The sequence below is a fragment of the Lissotriton helveticus genome, chromosome 3_1, assembly GCF_964261635.1.
Source record: "Lissotriton helveticus chromosome 3_1, aLisHel1.1, whole genome shotgun sequence".
In the NCBI taxonomy this organism is placed as follows: domain Eukaryota; kingdom Metazoa; phylum Chordata; class Amphibia; order Caudata; family Salamandridae; genus Lissotriton; species Lissotriton helveticus.
This window is the reverse complement of record NC_136061.1, coordinates 412,155,215-412,179,818: the sequence shown is the minus strand read 5'-3', so window position 1 is coordinate 412,179,818 and position 24,604 is coordinate 412,155,215. Positions and strand designations below refer to the sequence as shown.

General features: G+C 45.3%; 1 protein-coding gene across 1 annotated transcript in view; it reads right to left on the bottom strand.

Annotated features, from left to right (window-relative positions):
* The window catches only part of CDK15 (cyclin dependent kinase 15), a 448,471-nt gene that overhangs the window by 263,947 nt on the left and 159,920 nt on the right, over positions 1 to 24,604 (bottom strand). Inside the window, exons 5-6 of the mRNA XM_078680225.1 lie at positions 5,112 to 5,206; positions 3,938 to 4,000 (exon numbers count right to left, since the gene is read on the bottom strand). Of these exons, the coding sequence (XP_078536351.1) occupies positions 3,938 to 4,000; positions 5,112 to 5,206 (158 nt within the window). The remainder of the gene's footprint in view (positions 1 to 3,937; positions 4,001 to 5,111; positions 5,207 to 24,604) is intronic.

Sequence of the window (24,604 nt, the reverse complement as noted above, 5' to 3'; positions counted from 1 at the left end):
GCATTTCATGAAAAGGAATATAAAGTAGGGTTGCTAAAAGAAAAATACCAGCCATGTGTTGTTTAAAGAGTCTGCAAAGACCTCACCTTGAGACTAAATAGGGTTATAAATAAAAAAGCATCTATTCATTTGTAATGTGACTTTTCTGTCTTTGTTCCCTTTAATCATCAGTCATGGATCATTCAGGCAGCCCTAGAACACAATTAAAAATGCTTTCTATTTATATTTGCTGTTCCAAGTATGCACAGATAAGTGCTGATGGGCTTTAGGTGACTGCTTATTTTTGTACCGTCTGGGACATCAATATAATGAGCTGGCAACCCTACTCACAAGACTGGAAGTTTGTTGCAGGGTGAGTAAAATATTTATTTCCTCCACCCTCGATCCCTGAACAGGGCTGGACTGGGAACGCACACTGACCTTGGCAATGAGTCGGGCCGGCCGTTGGGGGGGTGGGGGGGAGGTAGGTGTGCCTGGAAAATACTGCTGCTGCTTTTGGTACAGGGGACCGATATTGCCCTGTGTACCAAAAACTGCCCCACCAGTCCAAAACTAGCCCCCACCTCTTTGGCCCACCGCAAAAACGCCCGGTACCCGCTATGGCCAGTCCGGCCCTGTCCCTGAATAAGGCCATAATAGCAATAGTTTAACTTACATCTGAAACCCTACGCCAGCCCTCAGGGCCGGACTTGGAACCAAAACCGGCCCTGGCAAAGTGCTGAGCCCCCCCCCGCCCCCCAGGGGGTGGTTGGGGGTGCGACCTAGCTGTTTCAAGGGGCCAGTTTTCTGCCGATTTTGCAGCTATGCTGCAAAAACGGCCCTTTAACAAAAACAGCCCCCAGGGGCCCAAAACCGGCCCCCACCCTTGCGGCACACCAGGGGATTGCCCGGTGCCCGCAACGGCCAGTCCGGCCCTGCCAGCCCTCAATAACATGCTGAGTTACTTCAAGTGTCTGGGAATGCACACTGCCTTCAGACAACTCATTTCTCATTCTTGCCCTTCACTTTCACACTCTCCCTACACTCACAGCGATCACAATATACTCACACTGATCATAATGCACTCACATCATTCACCCTGCATTGACTTTCTTGTCAACAAATAGCTAACAACCTATTTGGAATGCCACAAGCTGTTGGACCCTTCTCAGTCAGGCTTTGGGCTGGCTACAGCACTGAAACATCTCTGGTTGAGGAAGCCGACAATATAAGACTTGCCCACGACCTGGGACAGTCAGCCATACTTGTCCTGTTAGGACAGTCGGCTGCCTTCGACACCATCTCCCACAGTATATTAGAAAAACGATTGTGGGGGATGGGTATCAGAGGAACAGCCCTAAGCTGGCTCAGAAGCTACTTAAAAGACCAAAATACTATCGCACAGCTGGGCACCCTAGTTTCTCGTGCCGGGTGGTAGACAAGGGAGCCCCCCAGGGATCAATACTTAGTCCCATGCTTTTCAACCTTTATGTGGCACCCCTATCCAAGGTGATCAGATCATATGGGTTTGACGTGTTGTCATATGCTGAAGACACCCAGCTATTAATCACCCTTGGTCCCAACCCAACTGATACCAGAATTAGATAAAAGAAACTGTATAGGTAGATGTAAGCTAACCATCTGCAGCTCAATGCCAGTAAGATCGAGACCCTCCTATTTGGCAAGGCTCATGAACTCTGGTCCGACTGGTGGCCCCAAAGGTTTGGCCCTTATCTGTCTCCTAAATCCACGGTACACAACCTTGGAGTAAAAATCGACAACAAAACATCTATGAAAGACCAGGTAAATCAAATATTGAGCATCTGTTATGTCTTAATGAGGAGCCTACGCAAGATCTTCCAATGGATTCCTTTAGAGTCAAGAAAAATGCTTGTCCAAGGTTTAATCATCAGTCATCTTGACTATGGAAATGCTCTGATGGCCTTAATTAACAAGGAGCTTGTCGCCAGACTCCAAGTCTTGCAGAACACAGCTGCTAGGCTAGTACAAAACCTTCCACCTCGGTCCCCGTCGGCGCCCAGTCTGAAAACTCGCCACTGGCCCCCAATTAAGAAACGGATCAGTTTTAAGATCAGTTTGTCTGGTACACAAGACCTTGTATGGTAATGGGCTGAGCTACCTGGCCAAAAAACTAAGCAGCCACAGGAACCTTAGTTCTGGAACTAAACATCTTCTCACTATACTCAGGGTGCTCAAAGCCAGGCACGGTGGCCGATCTTTTTCCCATCTTGTCCCCTGCTTTTGTAACAAACTCCCATTGCAGCTTCGCACAATTTCGGAACATGAACAGTTCCACAAAAAGCTTAAAACCTGGCTATTCTGACAGCTCACCCTCCCACTTTCTCAGCCGTTCTATCTTCACCTCCACCAGCATTCGCTACAGCGCTTTGAGACCCTCCAGTTGATATGTGCGCTTAATAAAACCCTATGACAATGACCACACTGCACTTATGCCACTCGCCATGAACTCACACTGTTCTCCTTCCACTTACCCTGCGGTCACATGAGCACTCCACTCATTCTGCATTCACAGTGCTCACTCTGCACTCACAATGCACTTGCTCTGTTCACCCTGTACCCCACCCTGCAGTCACTCGAGCACACTACCCACCCTGCACTCATGGAACACTTCGCTCACCTGTCCCCCTCACTGCTCACTCTGCAATCTCACTCAAACAAGCCCATCACTAACCATGCATTCATTCGTCCCATTCTGCACTTACATCCGCACCCAAATTCATATGGCCACCTCACTCACCCTTCAGTCACTCCTCTCACCCTACTCTCACACTGTTGCATCACTTACCGTGCACTCACATGGGCACTCCTCTCACCCACACAGCGCAGAGGGTTAATGTGCCTGCTACAAAGAACATGTACCATGCAGATCACAAAACTGAGCGCAAGTAAACTACGAGTAGCCCTATAAAAAATGAAATGTTTGTCAGAAAGGGGCTGAAAGAGGGTTGAGGTGCATTGTTGGTGAGTGGTAGTGTGGGAATTCATGGACAAGGAGGAAATGAGGGAGTGGTGCCAAAAAAGACTGTTCGGTCCGGGTGTGGCCAGTGCTAGCGCCGCCCTTGCTAGGAGTCTCTGCCCCCCCTGAAGTTCGGGTCTAGTTGCCCCCCTGCTGTGCACCTTGGTGCAAGGGTTCCTGCGTTGCAGGGCTGATTGATTTTTTGCAGGAAGTTACACCTTCCTGCACAAAATCAATCAACTCAGGCGATTTCCTCTTTTTATGTGTTCTGCAGAATGCCGCACACATAAAAAAGGAAAATACGAGGAGAAATGAAAACATTTCTCTTCGTTGCATTTTTCTAACACCACCCATGGGGTGGCATTAGAATCTGACACATTCCCAGGTTTATGATTTTTTGGAACTCTGGGAATGCTTCAGATTTCATGGGTGTTGCGTGGGAAGACCCCCAGCAACACCCATGTAAAGCCAGTGTTCTGTGTGAAAGAGGCACAAATTTTGAAGGCCATGAAAAGCCACGTAAAGTGGCTTAACATGGCCTTCTAAATATGCCAAGGCACACTGCACCACCAGAACGTCAAAAAAGTGACGCTCCGGCGGTGCAAAAATGCTCGTAATTGAGGCCCCTAATCCGGCTGGACCACAGGGTCCATCGGAAACAATATATAGCTCACTTCGGAAAGTATGAATTGCCCACATTATGGACTATGTTCCATACTAAGTTCAAGGCATGGAAGGTTGATTGGGACAGGGTTCGGGATCTGTGGCTAAGTGATCATTCCCAGACCATTCTCTTGGCCATTGGGTGCATAAATCAGGCATTAATTGGCTGTGCATGGTATCCGCTATAAGTACAGTGGCACATGTGAGTTAGGTCGGACCAATAATTTTGAGAGGCTATCACCGATTGTGTTGTGTACCCGCAGTTGCAGTACTGGTGCTTTGTCTTGTGGTACTCACCTGGACGTTGTTAGGATGGAGTCCTCCCGGGTGCTGGGACATGTACTGTGCCAAGTCTGTTTGCTGGATACAGAAACACAAAGTCAACAGAACTGCTGAGAAAGCCTCTATGCCCAACACAGAAAACAACACCACACGACCACCCTCTTGGTGAAACCCTACTTTTGTTCTACCACACAATAGTGTCCCCGGCCTTCTGCAAGTGCTTTTCTGTGTGGTCCTAAATAATGTTTAAGCTTAATTGCTAACAAAAGTAAATAAAGCCCAACTATTGTCCAACCGCCCTTCCTTCTTAAAAAAAGGGAGAGTGTAGCCTGGTTTTCTTCAAGCTCCAGTCACCAGTATAGTGGACAGATTATTCCTCATTGGCTCACTACATCCTTGATGGTTTGATTATGGATAATTGATCTCCTGTTAGACTTCCTTGTTCTCTGTCTTTCGGCACGCATCTGAGTACGCCCCAGCACTGTTGATGATTAGGTCACTCACATTTGCAGTACAAGATGCAATATCATGTCTACAAGGGATGAGTTGTCAAGGGCTCTGTTCTCAACCAACTGTTTGTAGCCACAACACCCCACAGTGCTGTTGAGATCTTAGAACCCAGCCTGGATACACCAACCCACACACAATGGAATCCATTGAATGTCCATTGTGTCTAAGCAATGGGCTCTCTTTTGGCCAATAAAATCCCCTTTATTCCTCTAAGCAACATTATCACATTGTGGTTCATGGTGCGCTTGACTATAATGCAACAACACAACAGCATACTGGAAACGTATCTGCAGGTGATTTAATCAGATCTTGGTATGGAGAATGACACTTAGCGTGTCTTACTTATGAATACAATGTTGGGTGTAGTTCTGGTAACGGTCTTCCAATGTGTGAGCATATGGGTTTCAAACAAGTAGTCAACAGCATTTTAAATTGGGTTAACATCTGTAGTTTAGCAGGGCTTAAATTCAGAGCCTGTAAGGAAATTAGGACTACCCTAGAGACCAGTGCCACTGGAGACACAAGCAGAAATGGAGCAGAATTAGTTGTAAGAGGCGGCATGTCTTTGAACAAGAAGAGGATCAGCCATCTTCCCCCACCCCTTCCAGATGTGCACAGAGTGGACTCCAGATCCCATCTCCAGAGTCTGGAGGAGGTTGGTCATTGTCACGCCACTCACCACATACTCAAAGACGAAGGTCAGGGATTCGCAGGTCTGGATGATGTCGTGCAAGAGCACCACATTGGCGTGTTTTAGGCCTTTTAGGAGCGAACCTAAAAAACAAAACCTTCCATGAGTTATCTAGTATCTGTGCCTTGTTTCCAAATGTCGTGAAAAGCTGCATTTTAATTTAACATTTCTGTGCGTCTTTGTTTCTTTAGATCTTTTACACTCAGGTGCGAGGCAAGAGGTCGTTTAGAAGATTATAAGCATCTTAAATGTCTGTGACAGGGTTGCTTCAAGGGACGCACAGTCTAATACTTTCTCTTAGAAAGATACACTGTGAGCATATATTGATTTATTACAACCTTGAACCCTGTAAAGCCATCTGTAGTTACTGGACTTTGATAAAAACTATCAGCCAAATTTACCCTATGGTGCCTGGTACATGGTGCATAAATGTTTAGAAACATAGGCTTTACCACTGCAGCTTGTGCTGTGTCCCTTGTCTGGGCCGCAGCAGAAGCGGCAATGGCAAAGGCTAAGGTTCCGACCACCGTCCTGGCGGTCACATCATAATATCAGGAGTGGTATCGCCGAATACTTGTCGGGTGGTTCCACTCCCGATACTATGTCAGTCAGACGCTCAGCCGACCGGCATCATAATAAGGGCCTATGTTATTTTATTTTTTTAATACCTGCGTGGTTAAGTACTGCATGGCAAAAGTACAAATCCTTACCTGTGTGGTACTTACCAGCATGCTAAAGACTGGTTGGTAAATGTCCTGGGTTTTTAAAGCTGCATAGTAACTGCTGTTTCCCCTCTTGCTTTCACCCTAGCACTCATAATTGTATTGGGGCACAGTTGGTTGTTTATGCTCTTTTGTATGTTTAGCGGGCACTTTCACCTCCTTAACAGTTTGCTCCTTCTCCCCCCCCCACATCCTATACTCAGGGCCACTGGAAGTATACGATTGTACGGCCGCGACGTTTTTTCACATAATTATAGACTTACTGCATGTGCCACATAATTCACCTTCTGCTGCAAATTCTGCAAATATTAACAAAAAAATAGTTTCTAGCTCAAATGGTTCAAAAGTTACTAAAAATGCAGCAGCATGTGTTGCTGTACAGCGAAAGGCCCTTTGCAAAGGTTGACTATTCACCTTTGTGTTGCTTATTGCTATATTTGTGTGTTAAACAGGTACCAACGAGGTGCAACCAATGACCAGACAGTGTTACCAATAGTAAAAAATACAAAATAATGAAGTAATACTATCAGAAAATGTGCTGCATTACACAGCATAATTTGTCTCTTGTTGTAGCATAATTTACTCAACCCTGCTGCCTAATTTGGCCCTCTCCTATTGCATCATTCCAGTAGCCCTGTATAACTCTAGGTCTTGCTGAGACAGAGCACGTGCTGTCGCTTGCAAGGTTAGTGAGTGCCTGCTTCACTTCCTCTTCTTGTGTTTGTCGTTACGCTGGAGCATAGCCAAGGCACTGCTTCTTTTGCCCAGTGTCCTTCCAATGATCGCTGCTTTCAGAGGTACTCTGTTTTACTTTTAACTTGTACCCCCTTCTTGCGTCCCCTCCTGCATTGTTGCTTGCCCTCTTATCTTCCTCCTGCAATGTTGCTTGTCTGATCCCCCATCCCCCTGGTTGTGTTTGCCATGTCAACCCACCCCAACTGCTCCCCATTTCCTTTCGTTGGTTGCCCCCTCCCGTCTCGCCAGGGAAAAAAGCACCCACAATTCACACCAATGCGTTCCGAGATGCTACAAAAATGCAGACAGCACTGCACTCTGCATGACCTTTTTGGCGCTGTCTTCATGCAAGGCCAACACCGCGACTTTCAGCCAGAAATAAAATGATTAATACAAGTGTGTTCTTTTTATTGAATGCCTTTTGTGTGTTTGTGAGTTTCATACATCACATCCATGCCATGATCCTCCTACCCTCAGACAACTTCAGACAGCTTTAAGTAGATTGCAGCCTTTGCACCCATTTATGGACGGTGGTTATCGTTTATCTTTGTTATTATTGCCTAATTTGTGTTTTGCCCTGCACCCTCTGCCTTTGGCTCATATTTCATGAGAAACCGGTCCCAGGATGCTTGTTTCCGGTCCAGGGAAGACATGGCTTGGCAGTTCGGGCTGGACTGCTCCCACGAGGCACAGGGTCAGACTGATTTGCATATAGCCATGTCTGAACTGGGGTGGCTGAGTGAGCTAAAGAATGGTGATGGATTAAACCCAGATCAGTTGACTGGGGGTGAGTGTTTGATTTGTTCAAACGCTCCGTCCATCATCCCCTTTGGTATCGTCATATTTCATGCCCCCTTTAAAAAAGGTTGATGCATAAATGTGTATTTAAATCTTTTGTTGGTTTAAGTTTGAGGACAAGGTGTGGTTGTCATAGTTCTGTTTTTTTGGGAGAAGGCAGAGAGTAATTCCATACTAAGAAAACAGGTCACTTCCCCTCACGGTCAGTGCTGGCCACATCTTAGTGCTTTTTGCCTATCTGTCAGCCATGCGGCACAGCAGCCGCACTGCTATACAGCATGGCTTAAGGACATTGACTAAGCCAATAGCACTTGCATAGGCGAGACTGTCTTTTCCAAATCTTGTCACTTCTTTATGAATTTTAATCTTCTATGTCTATTGCATATGTTTGCGAATAAAACGCTAAAACCTTCAAAAGCCAGGCCTGTTGGCTATGCTTTTTCGTTATATTGACCATCATGCAATGCGTGGAAGCTGCAGGAAAAAGACAACTATGTCCCCCAAGCACTAGGAGAACACTATCAATGTGTCAAAACAATTCAGCAATAGTTGGTTTCTGAACACCAAAAAGGATCCCAACTGGTAAGCCATGGCAGGCCTAAACGTGCTGCCATGTAATACTTGGAAAAGATTTTCATATGCACTGATTTATCCAACAAGCACAAAAGTCAGACTTGTACATTTGTATTCCCTGGGATACGGTAAGAATGAAAAAGATGGACAGCGAAGAAATAGATCAGGATAGATGCCTTTGAACTGTGGGTTAGAGGACACTTCTAAGAAGACCATGGACCCCCATGGAATACAAACCGGTGTATCTTTGATCAAGTCGATGCGGAACGTCCACAGGAAGCTAAGATGATTAGATTGAGGTTCACATCTTTGGACACATCAAGAAAAGGACCCAGTTCCTTGGAAAAGACTGTGATGCTAGAAAACTTCAAAGGAAAAAGAGGAGCAGGACGACCAGCAGCAAAGTGGCTGGACTCAGTCTCACAGCAACAATGAACACGCCATATAGAAGACAAATAAACAAAAAGAAGACACGGTTCTTAGGACAGCCTATTTACATGGTCGCCGACTCGCCAGGAGTCATCATTGACAATAAGACAATGTCCACTTTTTAATTGTAGAGAGCCAGTCTGGGTTCGAGTTTAGAATGCACACCAATGATGTTCCACAATTGATGGCACCTATTGATTGGCTGAAGTGGCTTTACAGGGTATGGACGTGGCGCTCAATGGAAAAGGGTTTGTGAACAGCGGAAGGTAGAAAAAAAGGTAAATGTGCAACTGCCCCTTCCTGCATGATCTTCTCACAACTTGAGTTAATCTGGACTCAATTAAAAAAAGGAACACTTTAAAAAATGGTGAGAATTAAATGAGGAATTAAAGTAGGCTATTGTAATCTCGGATGCAAAGATTTGATGATTTTTTTGAGAATGAGAGCCTGAGATCAGAGATGATATTACTGAAAAGTTGAACATGACATCTGGCACCCCGATTGAACATCCAAACTGCGCTCTCAGTCTTTGTAGCGCTACGTCTCACTCAAGTGCACAAAGCAGATGATGACATGAACACCTAATGTACTACCATATTCATAGACGCGAGCCATATATAAAAATAATTATAAATGTTTAATTCCAACAAGGAATAGAGAAAAGTGCCTTAAGACACACCATAATCACCCCCTACAAAAGAAATCATCAGCCAGCCCACTGCAAGCAGCAAGCTAAAGACCCATCCAAAACCGCCTCTTTATGAGCAACACCCAGGAGGGTGAACTATGGCTGCAGTGTGCGTGTGTCTTCATGTGTCTGTGTCTGTCTGTGTATGTGTTTTAGTGTGTCTGTGTGTGTCTACATTTGTGTGTGTGTTTGCGAGTCTGTGTTTGCGGTTCAGTGTATCTGCCTGTGTGTGTCTGTTTGTGTGCATGTGCCTGTGTGCGGCTGCATGTGCGTGTGTGCAGGCTCGCTTGTCTGCGTGTGTCTGGTGTGTGTGTGGCTCTGCCTGTGTGGTGAGGGTCGGAGAGATTACATGAAAAACAAAGAACCCCCAAATTCCGCCAGAGCCTGTCCTTTAGCGGTGGATGCTTCACCCCTGCTCTTTTCTCACAAGCTCTCCGATGGCCTCCCGTGGCTGGAAAGAACTAACTTACCACGTGGGGGCCAGGACATATTATTAAAGGCAGATTAACACATTTTCAAAAAGCCCTCCTGTGGCCGGGCTGGGAAGCGCTCAGCCACGCTCCCGTGCTTGTGAACTGGGGGCTGTACACGCTTTGTCTTGATGAAGATGGCTGCCGCCTCCCACTGAGAAGGCCACTCTGACCCGATGAACTTGCGTCTGAACAACTGCCTGTGTGTGTCTGTTTGTGTGTATGTGTCTGTCTATGGCTGCTTGTGCATGTGTGCGTGCTCCCTTTTCTGCGTGTGTCTGGTGTGTGCGGGGCACTGCCTGTGCGGAGAGGGTTGGAGAGATTTCACGGAGAACCCCCACATTTCTGCACAGTCTGTCCTTTAGCAGTGCCCACCTCCTTTATTTCTTGTCAAGCGCTTGCCTCCGTGGACGCTTCACCCCAGCTCTTTTCTCACAAGCCCTCCGATGGCCTCCCGTGGCTACTCCGCTCACTGCTCATTCTAATGGAAAGAACTAACTTGCCACGTGGGGGTTAGGACATATTATTAAAGGCAGATTAACACATTTTCAAAAAAGCCCACCTGTTACCGATGCTGGAAAGCGCCCTGCCACGCACATGCGCTTGTGAACTGGGGGCACTTTGTCCTGATGAGGATGGCTGCCCCCTCCCACCAAGAAGGCCACTCTGACCTGATGAACTCCCGTCTTAACAATGAACAGCACAACTCTGGGGAGTTTGCTTTTGAATGGGGGAAGGGGAGGGAGGAGCAGGTAGAATTCCCAATAAGGAGCCAGCGTTTCCCTCCATCATCACGCCAAACAAAGATGGCATCAGCCTGTCCACATGGGCCTCCCTAAAAGGGGACAAGGCAGTAACCCAAACCCCCAATTTTTAATCATGCACCAGCGTTTAACATAAATGATGACGCAAGCCAATTGAAAACAAGAGCATGGCTTAAAGTCCCCTTCTGAAACTGAAACTGTATAGATTCTAAAAGACACTCGCAGAGCGAGCAGCACATGTGCGCTGCAATGCCAGGCGAGACCTAAAAATGTGGTTAGAGTTTATGCAAATCATTTTACACCATACATAAACTACACCTAAAATATAAACATGTTATGTTTAGCTCCCACCAACTTAAAATATAAAACAGTGGATAAACACATTGCAGCAATCAAAATTCAGTGCACGTTCAGGTGACGCATTCAATACCTGGCTTGGAAGGCGCTGTCTACTGCGTCCACCTGAAGAGCACTGGGCCCATAGAAACAGACACCATGTCCTGCAGAATGGAAGTGTCTGAGGTCACTCGTGAGTAACCTACCATGTTTGTTTACTCTTTTTTTTTATAACTCTTTTTATTGAAACCTTTCCATGATTAGCAAGACATGTCAGTTTCACATTAGTTACAAATAAAGTCAACAGGCAATACACAGTACTCATGTAGTTACAGTAAATGCTCCATTCTTGTCGGCTCAACATATTTCTACTTATGGACATGGCATAGGACTCCCACTAGGGTCTGCTCCCCTCCCGTCTTAGGGCGACTGTTCGCTAGGGCCTCTCACCTCCCAGGGCGTTGCTACATCAATTGTCCCCCCCCGGTGTTTCTTGAAGCTCAAGCCCATTGTACCGGAACCAGCGAGCCAAATCTTAAAGAATTTCCACTGACACCCTCTCATTCTGTAAGTCACCTGCTCCGCACCCATAAATGTCCATCCCAGTTTTCGGAATATCTGGCGCTCCCCATTTCTTGGCTATGTCCAATTTGGCCACTATCATGCCTAAATTACACAAGCTAAGACTTTATCTGGGTAGGTCTATGTCAGAGGGTATCCTTAGCAGTACATATTTGGCATCCATTGGTAGCTGGACCCCAAGGACTTCACTGAGTTCCTTCACAATTATAGTCCAGTATCTTTGTATTCGTGTGCATTCCAATAATGTATGTATGAATGTGCCTCTCGCGGTCTGGCATCGGAGACACATTGGAGACTCTGCACTTCCCATTTTGTGAAGTCGGGACCTGGTGATGTACGTTCTGAGTAGTATTTTGAGTTGAATTGCCCTCAGCCTCAGTTTGATTGTGACCTCCCGTGGCCGCATCAGGGCCACCTCACAGTCTATGTCTTCTAGCTCTCCCAGGACCTCTTCCAAGGCCCTTCTCAGGGTCACTAGGTTGTCTGGAACATTATTTATGAGAGTCTTATAGGTCCAAGATATAGCTTTCTCTGGTATCTTGTCTTGCAGGAGTCTGGCCTCTAGTGGCGCGTATTCAGGGATTCCAACCACATCTAGTTCTTCAGCCCTCCACGCATGTTGCAATTGCATATACTTAAACCTTTGTCTCTCACCCATCTGAAAGTTATGTTGCAAGGCTGCAAATGAGATCAAGGAGCCTTCTTCTATTAGGTCCCCGATCGTAGAGATTCCTATCAAGTCCCAATCCCTGAATACCTTCAATATCCCCAATTCTGGTAATCTCCTACCCTCCCATAGTGGGGTTTGCATCGCTTCTTGTGCCAGGCCATTTGTTTCTTGGCTCCCTTCCAAGCCTCCAGGGCCCTTTGGGTCACCAGCATCCACTGTTTGACCCCTTCCCCCCCATATATGTAATGTAGGTGGGATCGGACTTCATACCGGACTTGTTCAAGGGCATGAGTTGGATGGGATCTCGACATATGCCCCCACTCATTTACTGCTATCAAGTGAGCCACCCTATAGTATGACCTGAAGTCGGGGAGAGCTATCCCTCCGTTGTACTGATTGCGTTGCAGCGTGCTGAGTGCAATCCGTGGCTGCCCCCCGTCCCACAAGAGAGTGCGCACCTCCCCATCTATCACCCTGAAGGTGTCTTCCGGAATCCTATGATATGTGTTTTGCAGGCTGTACAGTACCTATGGGACTGTAATAATTTTGTACATCGCTGCTCTTCCCAGTAGTGTTAGGGGCAACTTTCTACATCTCTCCATGTCGGCTTGGAATTCTGTCACTACCCTCCGAATATTTTGCGTGCGGCTACGTGAGCTGTCCATGGATTTGGATATCCCCAGGTACTTCCAACCCTCCAATGTTACTTGGAGTTCTTGGGGGAGATCCTGTGTCTCAAATGGACCGCCCACTGGGTAAAGGATTGATTTATCCCAGTTAATCTTGTAGCCTGCATGTTCCCCAAACATTCCCAGCTCTCAAAAAAGGATCAGGATTGTGGATGGGGAATCGGTGATATACAGGAGGACGTCATCCGCTTAGAGTGAGGTGCTTTCCTCCCTTTCGCCTGCCCTGAACCCCTTTACCTTTGGGTGTGCTCTAACAAGACAAGCAAGCGGTTCCAGGGTGAATGCAAAAAGCATCGGAGACAGCAGGCAACATTTTCTAGTTCCTCTTTCTATCCCAAATTCCTCTGACATTGCCCCATTCACCCTCACCCTTGGTATTGGAGACCTGTAGAGCAACTGAATCCATTCCATGAACTTGGGGCCAAATCCGAATCTCCTTAGTGTCTTCCACATAAAGGGCCAGTTGACCGCGTCAAAGGCCTTTTCTGCATCCAAGGAGAAGAGCATATGGGGCTCTGCTCTGCCATGGATCATACTCATTCAGTTCGCTACCCGTCTCAAATTGAATCGCGTAGCCCTCCCTAACATAAACCCGATTGGTTGGCGTGTTTTAGGGAAGTAATCAACCCAGACAATCTATTATCCAGAATAGAAGCTAGCACCTTGACCTCCACATTTAGGAGAGACATTGGTCTGTATGACCCACAGTCAGTTGACGATTTCCCTGGCACGTGGATCACCACTACTGTAGCTTTCCACAAATTAGGTGGTTGTGTGTTCTCTTTCCTGGCTTCTCCGAACATATACAACAGGTGAGGACCCAGCAATTTGGAGTTTGCCTTAAAAAACTCCGCTGGCAGACCATTGGGGCCTGGGGACTTCCCTGATTTTTGTCTATTCACGGCCTCTGTCACCTCCTTCAGCATAATCTCCTCTTCCAAAGCATCACGGTCCTCCGAGGACAGGACCGGGAGGTCTATTCTCTCGAGATACTCCCAGATCTGCTCATCTCCCATCGTGGTTCGTTCTTTGTATAAAACTGAGTAATAATCTGCAAAGGCATTCGCAATGTCTTGATGACCCAGTGAGGTCCCGTCCCTCTCTGTGAATGACTCCCACCCATCTGGATGCTATCTCCTTCTTACTAAGCCAGGCTAAGAGTTTCCCCGCCCTGTCTCCAGTTTCATATAGCCACGGTCTAAGGGTAAGGTACTGCTGTTTCACCTCCTTACGGGCAAGTGATTGGTATTCCGCACGGGTGAACATGTCATTTGTCACAGGATGGACGGACTAGGACCCACTCCCACATGTCCCTCCAGTTCCAAGAGTTTACCCTCTAGCTGCACTATCTGTTGCATCTCTTTCTTGTTCTTGTGTGCAATAGCATCTTGGGCTCTGCCACGCAGCACCGCCTTAAAGGCTTTCCAGAGGACCACTGCAGAGGTTACTCTCCCCTTGTTGTCTTGGAAATACAGCCCTGATTCCACCCTTAGCTCCTTCGTTAGCCCAGGATCCTTAAGATCCCAGGCATTTAGCCTCCAGCCTCCCGCTCTGCCCTGGGTCTCCCCTCTTACCTTGAGCCAAAGGGGAGAGTGATGCGACAACCCTCTTGCTAGGTAGTTCACCGATGTGACTGTGACTAGTTCCCCTGCTGAGGACCAGAAGTAATCTATTCTAGAGAACACACTATGCACTCCAGAAAAATATGAGTACATCCGGTCAGTGGGGTGATGCGTTCGCCATCCATCCTGCAGACCCAGGTTGCGGGCAAAGTCAGTCAGTTTTGTTGTTCCCCTCGCATTACCTAACTGTGCTGACCGATCACTGGCGGAATCAACCACTTCTTTAAAGTCCTCACCTACGAGGTGCAGGGAGGTATCCACCACCAGCAGGGCCTCCGCCACCTTCTCTAGAGTCTGCCACTGTAATCAAGGGGGTGCAAAAACACTGACTAACATGATCTCCCTGTGTCCCCAAACTCCCTGTAGTGCTACGTACGTGCCAATGGGATCGGACCAGGTCCTAGAAACATGAAAGGATATACTCTTCTGGGCCAGTATCGCTAACCCGAGAGCCAGAGGTGAATCCCACGTGAGCCAAAGTGGTATACATACCACTGGTAAATAGTCAAAATATCGACTAGAAAATATCGAATGGCCATAATATCGAGTTTTAAATATAGATTGGACAAAATATCGACTGGACAGAATATAGACATCAAAAATATCGTTTTTATGGTAAGTAATGTAATATCGAATGTAAAAAATATAGACAGTTAAAATATCGAAGTATATAATATAGGTTATTAAAATTATCGAATTTTTAATAATATTTAATTTTTTATAGTGTTTTTATGTTATTATATGTGTGAAAAGTGTGTATTTATGTTATAATTTATTTTAATTAATGAAATTTGTTTTTTTAATTTTTGCGTAATTTCATTCTGTAGCGGGTTGTGGGTTTATAGGAGAATAGGGTGGGAAGTAATTTAATTATAATTAATTACATATGTAAATTTATTTATTGGTATTATTTTTAATTAATTGATAATTAATTTATATTTGGTAATTAATTAAATTTTAATTGGCAATTCATTTTAATTAATTGATTAATTGTTAATTATGTTAATTTTACTAATTTATTTTCTGTAGCGGGTTGTGGGTTTTTTAGGGGAATAGGGTGGGAAGTAATTTAATTATAATTAATTAAATATGTAAATTTATTTATTGGTATTCATTTTAATTAATTGTTAATTAATTTATATTTGGTAATTAATTAAATTTTTATTGGCAATTAATTTTAATACATTGATTAATTGTTAATTATGTTAATTTTCCTAATTTATTTTCTGTAGCAGGTTTATAGGGGAATAGGGTGGGAAGTTATTTATTTATAATAATTAAATAAATCAATTTATTTCATTGTATTTAATTACAATTAATTGTTAATCAATTTTTAATTATTAAATTGTTAATTGTCAATTTGTAATTATTTTTTATTAATAGGTAAATATTTGTAATAATTAATTTTTATTTTTAATTTTAATTGATTAAATATTATATTATATTAAATTGGTAATTACTTTTAATTAATTTTTTATAGATATTAATTTATATTTATTGAAATAATATATGAAGTATTTAATTTCACTACTATTGCACTCATTGGAGTGGGAAAAGTAATTTTTACCACTATGCTATCCAACGCTTTCCCTACTGTTGCACTCATTGGAGTGGGAATAGTAATTTTTACCCCTACGCTATCCAACACTTTCCCTACTGTTGCACTCACTGGAGTGGAAATAGTAATTTTGACCCCTACGCTATCCAACGCTTTCCCTACTGTTGCACTCTTTGGAGTTGGAATAGTAATTTTTACTCCTACGCTATCCAACGTTTTCCCAACTGTTGCACCCACTGGAGTGGGAATAGTACATTTTACCCCTACGCTATCCAATGTTTTCCCTACTGTTGCACCCACTGGAGTGGGAATAGTCATTTTTACCCCTACGCTATCCAACGCTTTCTCTACTGTTGCACCCACTGGAGTGGGAATAGTAATTTTTACCCCTACGCTATCCAACGCTTTCCCTACTGTTGCACTCTTTGGAGTTGGAATACTAATTTTTACCCCTACGCTATCCAACGTTTTCCATACTGTTGCACCCACTGGAGTGGGAATAGTAAATTTTACCCCTACCCTATCCAACGCTTTCCCTACTGTTGCACCCACTGGAGTGGGAATAGTAATTTTTACCCCTACGCTTTCTCTACTGTTGCATCCACTGGAGTGGGAATAGTAATGTTTACCCCTACGCTATCCAACGCTTTCCCTACTGTTGCACCCACTGGAGTGTGAATAGTAATTTAAAGCCTACGCTATCCAATGCTTTCCCTAATGTTGCACCCACTGGAGTGGGAATAGTAATTTTAACCCCTACGCTATCCAACGCTTTCCCTACTGTTGCACCCACTGGAGTGGGAATAGTAATTTTTACCCCTACGCTATCCAAAGCTTTCCCTACTGTTGCACTCACTGGAGTGGGAATAGTAATTTTTACCCCTACGCTATCCAATGCTTTCTCTACTGTTGCACTCTTTGGAGTGGGAATAGTAATTTAAACCCCTACGCTATCCAACGCTTTCGCTACTGTTGCACTATTTCGAGTGGGAATAGTAATTTTTACCTCTACGCTATCCAACGCTTTCCCTACTGTTGCACTCCCTGGAGTGGGAATAGTAATTTTAACCCCTACGCTATCTAACGTTTTCCCTACTGTTGCACTATTTGGAGTGGGAATAGTAATTTTTACCCCTACGCTATCCAGCGCTTTCCCTACTGTTGCACTCTTTGGAGTTGGAATAGTAATTTTTACCCCTACACTATCCAACGCTTTCCTCACTGTTGCACCCTCTGGAGTGGGAATAGTAATTTTTACCTCTACGCTATCCAACGCTTTCCCTACTGTTGCACTCACTGGAGTGGGTATAGTCATTTTTAACTCTATGCTATCCAACGCTTTCCCTACTGCTGTACTCTCTGGAGTGGGAATAGTATTTTTTACACTTCTGCTATCCTACGGTAATAATATTGGATATTATTTAATTATATAATGTTACAAAATTTATAACTTTTATTAATTATTTAATTATTATAAGTTAAGTTAAGTATTTTTAAGTATATTTTAGTAATTAATTTTAACTATTAATTTAATTTAACACTGTTTTTAATAAAGTCGATATTTTAATAAACTATATTTTTGTAAACGATATTTTTGACTCGATATTTTTGTACTTACCTGTTTGTAGATACAAACTCGATATTCTGTCTGTCGATGTTTTGGCATCGATATTTTTGCTAGTGGATATTCTGTCCGTCGATATTATGTCAGTGATCCATACCACTACCCAGAAAGGTGCAGCGCGTCCCTCTCAGGTGTGTCTCCTGGAGGAGCACTATGTCAGGTTTTAGTCTTTTAAGGTATTTAATTACCTGGCCCCTCTTGATCTGGGGTCCCAGCCCATTTATGTTCCCGGTCATAACGTATAGCCCATGTCAGCCATATCTCCTGGAGATATCACTGCCCTGTCTACCCGAGGAGTGGAGTCCTAGCCTGCTGCCTGTGCCCAGTTGTGTCAGCTCAAGTTCCTCAAAGCCGTTCATGGTATTCCGGATGCCACCCTTTATATCCCCCCTGAACTCCCCCCCAACACCCCCACCCCACTCTCTCCCACTTCCCTCACACTTGCCCCAACGTGTCAACATGACAACTGTGTAGCAGGTACAGTTTGAGAGGGCTATGCAGCCCCCCTCCCTATCCCAACAACATGATTTGTTAACGAATGAGAGACTAAGGCCCGTGATGTGCCAGGTCTGAGAGCTTGTAAACACCAGCCTGGATTAAATAGGCCTTGGTAAGCAACTTGCTCTCTTTTACTATCCCTTCGGTGTCCGGCATGCCCTCGATCTTCATTCTTTCTTCACTTCCATCTGGGGTAGTTGGTCGCAATGTCTCTTTCATTTCCTTCAGCGCCGCGGATTCTTTTAGTAGGGTAATGTTCTGTAGCAACGGATGGTCACTGTCTGATACCTCCGAGTGTTCCGTTTCTTGCGGTTCTTGTGTAACCTGCCTCCGTGGTCTACCGCCAGAAAGTGGTCGGTCCTGTGACCTTTGATTTGAGTCTTATTCCAAGTCGCATTCTCGCCTTCCTCTCTACGACGTCATTTTGCACCTTCTGGGTGTACTACTGTGAGAGTCTGATCCATGTCCTAATTGTCGTTTGATTTTGGCTCTCACGATTTTGGGTCTTACCACCGTATCCAGCGTCTGACTCTTTGAGCCACCCCGCTCCGCGGTTCTTGCTATAATGGGCCTCTCCTATACCCATAACCATGCATCCTCAGGAGTCTGAAAAAAATAGATTTTGTCTTGGAATATGACCTTAAGCTTGGCCGCAAAGAGGAGCATGTATTGAATGCGGAGGTTTCTCAGCTTTTCTGTTACGGAGTCGAAAGTTCTCCTCTGCTTCTGGACCTCTCTGGAATTATCCAGAAATAATATTATTTTCATGTTTTGCATCCAAACTTTTCCCAGCTGTTGCATCTCGCGGAGTAGTAGGTCCCTATCTTGGTAGTTGAGGAACTGGGCTATTACCGGACTGAGTGGCGCCCCTGGCAGAGACCTGAGGGTGGGCATCCTGTGCGCTCGCTCTATCACGAAACAGGAGGAAAATGCGGCATTCGTGAGAGTGTCCATCAGCCATTTGAGGGGGTACCCTCTCATGTCTGTACCTTCGATTCCTTCCTGAAAACCTATAAATCGCAGGTTATCTCGCCCTGTTTTCTGCATCATCTACCTTCCACAGTGTATCTTTCAGGGCCACTGTTAGTTTGGTTACTTCTCCCTTCAGGTTTGTTGTTACATCTTCTGTTTCCGATATGCGCTGCTCTGCCTGCGTCACTCTTTTGGCTACCTTGCAGAGATCTTGCCGTAACAGGGTCACATCAGTACGCACTTCTGTAATCCTGCCCTCCAGCGCTTCTCTCGAGGCCTGGATCGCTTAGAGGAGCATTGCATTGTCTGGCGCTGAGGCAGTGTCCGTCATCGTTTCGGGGGGTGGTGTCACTACCTTCATGAATTTGTCCAACTTACCTTGTCTCTGGGGTTTGTGCTCACTATCCTTAGCCATATTGCATCCTTCTTGCTGTGCGTACCTTAGAGTTCCGAGCAGCTCATCTCTTTTTACCACCAGAGTACTGGTATCGTCACCTGCAGGACGCCTCTGCCACTCCTACAGTACAGTTCCTGATCGCCTCTAGCCTGTTTGCGCTAAGGGCTAGCCTAGAGTCTTAGGCAGATTAGGACTCTTCTCTCACCCTTCTGGCAATGCCGCTGGAGTATCATTCCTCTAGACTGTCTCTAGGAGGGGGCTTTTTCACAGTACCGGACCTCCAACCCCTCCCATCAATGTCCACTGCCCTCCTCAGCCGGTCGCCTCTTCTAGCTGTATTTTATGAGTTCACCGTCAGCAGCCTCAGTGTTCACTGGGCAGTAGATGGCTCCTCTCAGATGTGGGTAGACTGCAGTCTTTATTTATTCCGGGGGGTCTTGGCACTTCCTCACCCAGGGCCTCAGTCTCTCACTCCAGGTGGACTTCCCCTAAAGGAGGGGAATCTCTGCCCCATCACTCAGGCTTCTAACGCTGTGTGCAAGACAAATGTTCAGCGGGGCCAGGCTCCACTGTTTTTACTACTTGGCCATCAGGATATTCCCCTGAGCTCACCCTGGCGCATCCACACCTCTAGGCGTTCTGCTGGACTCTGCTTCTCCGCCCTCCAGTGGGCCGGAGCCGCTTCCGCTGTGTCACCAGCACACCTCCGGGGCCTAGGCTCGTCTGCCCAGCTTGCGTCACTCAGATCGGGTGTCCCAATGCAGGCAGCAACGTCGGATCGGCTTGCCACGCGTGCACTGCCAGCAGCCACATCAATCTGCCCCGCCTACGCTCACCGGGCTGTTTGCGGCCGCTCAATTCGGCTCCCGCACTCTGGTGGTGACCAGGCCACCACGGGCCACCACGGGTATCCCCAGGCCTGTGCTCTCATCGCTCAGTAGCCCGCCGGGAGCACCATCTGTTCTGGTCTGAGACCGCGTGTATGCGGCCCCTCTGCTACTGCTTGCCCCCACCGCCCAGCAAAGACCTCCGGATCCGCTTCTATCTCACTTTGCCCGTAGCCGCCGAGGGTTGCATGCAGCTCACCTCAACAAGCTCCTGGATTAGGCCCGGAAGGCAGGCGCCATCTTCACCAGCGGCGCCCTCGACCAGCATCTATCGCCACCTTTTTTCCTGCGAACCAGGACAGCACGGAGCTCGTCAACTTCTATACCAGGTAACAAAAGTCTTTAGGGTGGTATGCAGTGTGTTTAGCGATTAAAAGATGCAGGATTACAGGTCGGATCTGTGTCGGGCAGCCAGAGCTCCGATCTTTGCGGTTAGTCCGCCATGTTGCTGGCCACGCCCGCCCATGTATGTTTAATCTTACGCTTTGAAACAACTTTACTACTTTGGGGTATTCAGCATTTACAATGGTAAAGGTACTTCAAAAGTATAGACTTGCATATCTCAACCCTTAGACACAGAAGTACGATCCAAAACTACAAGTATAAAATACTACAGCCAAAAAGGAGCAGTAGTAAGTCCAGCACCACTGATACTGCAACACCCTCTCAAATAAAATAATTGAGGAAGGGACCTAAAGGAAAAAATGTTAAATTGAAACATTTTATTTTGACATATTTACAATATATATAAATTAAATAACATGTTACAAAATTGTATATTTTAACAATAAATAATATTTAATGATAATATATTTTGCTACCCTTTTTAAATTTAAAAATAAATGTGCCAAATAAAAAAATCTATTAATTCTATACATAACTATTTGCATTATTTGATTCATAATTATTGAATACAAATATTTAACTTCCTGAGTTTGTTTTTAAATAAATCTTTAAAATATTTGTTATTTAAAGTTAATGGTGCTGTAGCATTTTACTATTGTCTTCAAAACTTAACATAAATATAAAATCATAATTTATATTAATATTAATGATACAAATATGTTTACTATTTTTATATTTTCTCTTTACTTTAACATAGAGAGATCAGTGGCGTAAAGCACATGGAGGGGGCCCCCCTGGCGGCCCAGCCCACCACCTACCACTTTGCCCTACCACCCAGAAATCTAGTATATTTTGATTTGAATCTTCCAACATTTAAATTAAATGCCTCTATATTGTCTTTCTCTAAGTTCTAATGAGAAAGTGGGAAACACTCTTAACATACAAGCTATGCCATTTGTAACAATACTGTCAAAAGCAGATTATAATCAGAACAATGCCAAGGAGCGATCCTATTGTCTCAGGAACTGCCTATGGCTCAAGAACAAAGAACACCTATGAAGGGTCTGATATAGAATTGACAATACCTTGAAACTTTGAAAGACAAACCCAAACCTGAAATTCCATAAAAACACGACTGACAATATACATGAGAAGTACACAAGCTATAACTCAGTATCCTGTGAAAGTCAAGAGAAATAGACTGGTTAATTATCTGCTTGCCACACACTAGCGACTGTCAAGGGTTGTGCATGATAATAACGTGAACTGAGGAAGCAATTTCAATCATAATGTCTTCATTAGTAAGCATTGCAAAACAGGCAGGCAAACAAGGCTGAGGAAGAAAACTGTTTGTATGCTTCAGAACACTGATGCAGATGTTTGTCTGTTTTAATTGATCATTTCTGTAGTGTAAACAATGCTAAATACAAGATTCAAGGTACACGTATTACAGACAAGTGCAAGCAACACCATAAATAACACTGCATGTAGAATAGAAACAAACTATATCAGCAAGTACCTAATGACAATCTATACAAACTGTAGTTGGTTAAGCAAAAGAAAAAGTGCAAATACTTTCAAAGTGCAAAATAAAGCAATCACTAGCGCAGCAATATACAAAAATCATTGACATGAGTGCAGGGTGAGTAGTGTGCTCGTGTGACTGCAGGGTGAGGTACAGGGTGAACAGGGCAAGTCACAAGTGCACTGCAAGTGCAGAGTGATGACTGAGTGCAGGGTGAGCGGGTGAATGGTACGAGTGCATGGTGGTCAGTGTGAGTGCATTTTGATTGCTGTGAGTGCAGAGTGAGTGTAAAAGTGAAGGGCAAGAACGAGGAGTGAGTTGTCTGAATGCAGGGTGCATTCGCGGACACTTGAAGTAACTCGGCATGTTATAGACGGCGGCGTAGGGTTTCAGGTATAAGTTAAACTATTGTTATTCTGGCATTAATAGGGATAGAGGGTGTAGGAAATAATGTGCTGATCGTGCAACAAACTTCCAGTCTTATGATTAGGGTTGTTAGCTCATTATTTTGATGCTCCTACAGTACAAAAATAAGCACTCACCTAAAGCCATATTTTCAACATGTATCTGTGCATACTTTGAACAGAAAATACTAATAGAAAACACTTGTAATTGTGTACTAGGGCTGCCTGAATGATCCATGACTGATAATTAAAGGGAACACAGACAGAAAAGTCACATTACAAATGAATACATACATTTTTATTTATAACCCTATTTAGTTTCAAGATGAGGTATTTCAGTATCTTTAAACAACACATGGCTGGCATGTTTCTTTTGGCAACCCTACTTTATATTCATTTTTATGAGATTAATTCTCACATTCCAGCAGTAAATGTAAACTTCAAATGTAAGGAATAGGCAGAGTGGGGGCCCAGGGGGTACTGGAACTAGAAAAAAAACTAAGCCTCTGTAACCAGTTTACAAAGGTATGTAAATATGCAAATGGTCTCTGGCCTCGAGGCAGTTGCCTTCAACTCCCTTGCTTCTGGGCCTGAAAGCTGAGGTCACTGTGACCTGCACCATTTAATTTATGAGGTAGGACCGACTGTTATGAGGCAACTCACTGGTGCAATCAACCCCGGCAAGAGAGTGTAGTGCTGCCTGTGTGGTCCCGGGAGGCTGGAAAACAGGGGATGCTGGGGCATACCTGCCAAGGTTTCAGAATGCCATGTGTGACTGTTGTTGATGTATGTTGGATGGATCCCCTGTCAGCCCCAGTCTGCCCCCTCCATCACCCCCAGTCTGCGTCCCTCCATCACAGTTTGCCTCCCTCCATCACCCCCAATCTGTCCCCCACCACTTCCAATATACTTCCCTCCATCACTCTTTCTGCCTCCAGCTATGATTCCCAGTGTGCTCCCTCCCTTATTCCCAGCATGCTCTCGTTAATTACCCCTAATTTGTCTCTCCATCACTCTCAGTCCTCCCCTCATCATTCCAAGAGAGCCCCTCCATCAGTCCTAATATCCTTCAACGTTCCCGCTCTGTTAGAAACAGTCTGCCCTCACTTCCGGACTGACCCTGCGTCCCTCACAGTCTTCGGGATCTGTTAGAACCGTCCCCAATTGAACCCTTGCAGTCTACCCCCGACCACACCTCTGGAGCTAAGAACTTAGTGTAAATTGTATTCATATTGTGGTTTATTATACAATCTTCAACATTTCTAGAATATATTTTTTGTGTGTGTGTCCTGTTTTTCTGACCTTATATCTGTTGTGATTGAATCAGAGCGAAGTTTTGTAAGAAAACTAGGAGGAGTTGATTAATTGGGCCTTCCATGATGAAAATAGTTTCTTCTTTATTTCGAACTGAACCACTCTGGTCCTTATCCTAACCACACCTCCCGCGTCAGAATCTGCGCCAGGGTCACTTCCTTTCTGACCAATGAGTCACTTCCAGTAAGATGGCTCTGTCACTTCGAGTCTGCTCCCATGTCAGACCCAGCTTGTCCCTACACCATTGACTGCGGTACCCCTGCAGCACCAGCTGTGATACCCCTGCACGCTGCACCCTCTCCAGTGGTACACTACTCCTGCAGCATCAGCTGTGAAACCCCTGAACTCTGCACCCTCTCCAGTGGTACCCCTGCAGCATCGGCTGTGATACCTCTACACCATCGGCTGTGGTATTCCTGCACCAGCGACTGCGATATCCCTGCACCTTCTCCAGTGGTACCCCTGCACCATCAGCTGTGATTTGACACCCCTGCATGCTGCACCCTCGCCAGTGGTGTGCCGTGAGCCTCTCACCCATGATCCCAACTCCCTGCATCGTGTTGCACAAACACTGCTTTGATTGATAACAGTAAACCCAATAGGCCTGAGATGGGCACAGACCAGTGATCACAGTGGGAGTGCAAAGGCAGAGCTAGAGACGCACTAGAGTCCACTTCACAGCAGGGACGTGGCCAGACTGGAACATCCTGTGAACATGGTATCCTGTACACTCTCATGGTGTCCCGTGCTCTATCACGGTCTCTCAACTCTCTCCTGTGGTACACTAGTGATGTCACAGTGCCATCTCCTGTGGCACTCGTGATGTCACAGTGCCATCTCCTGCGGTACTCTAGTGATGTCACAGTGCCCTCTCCTGCG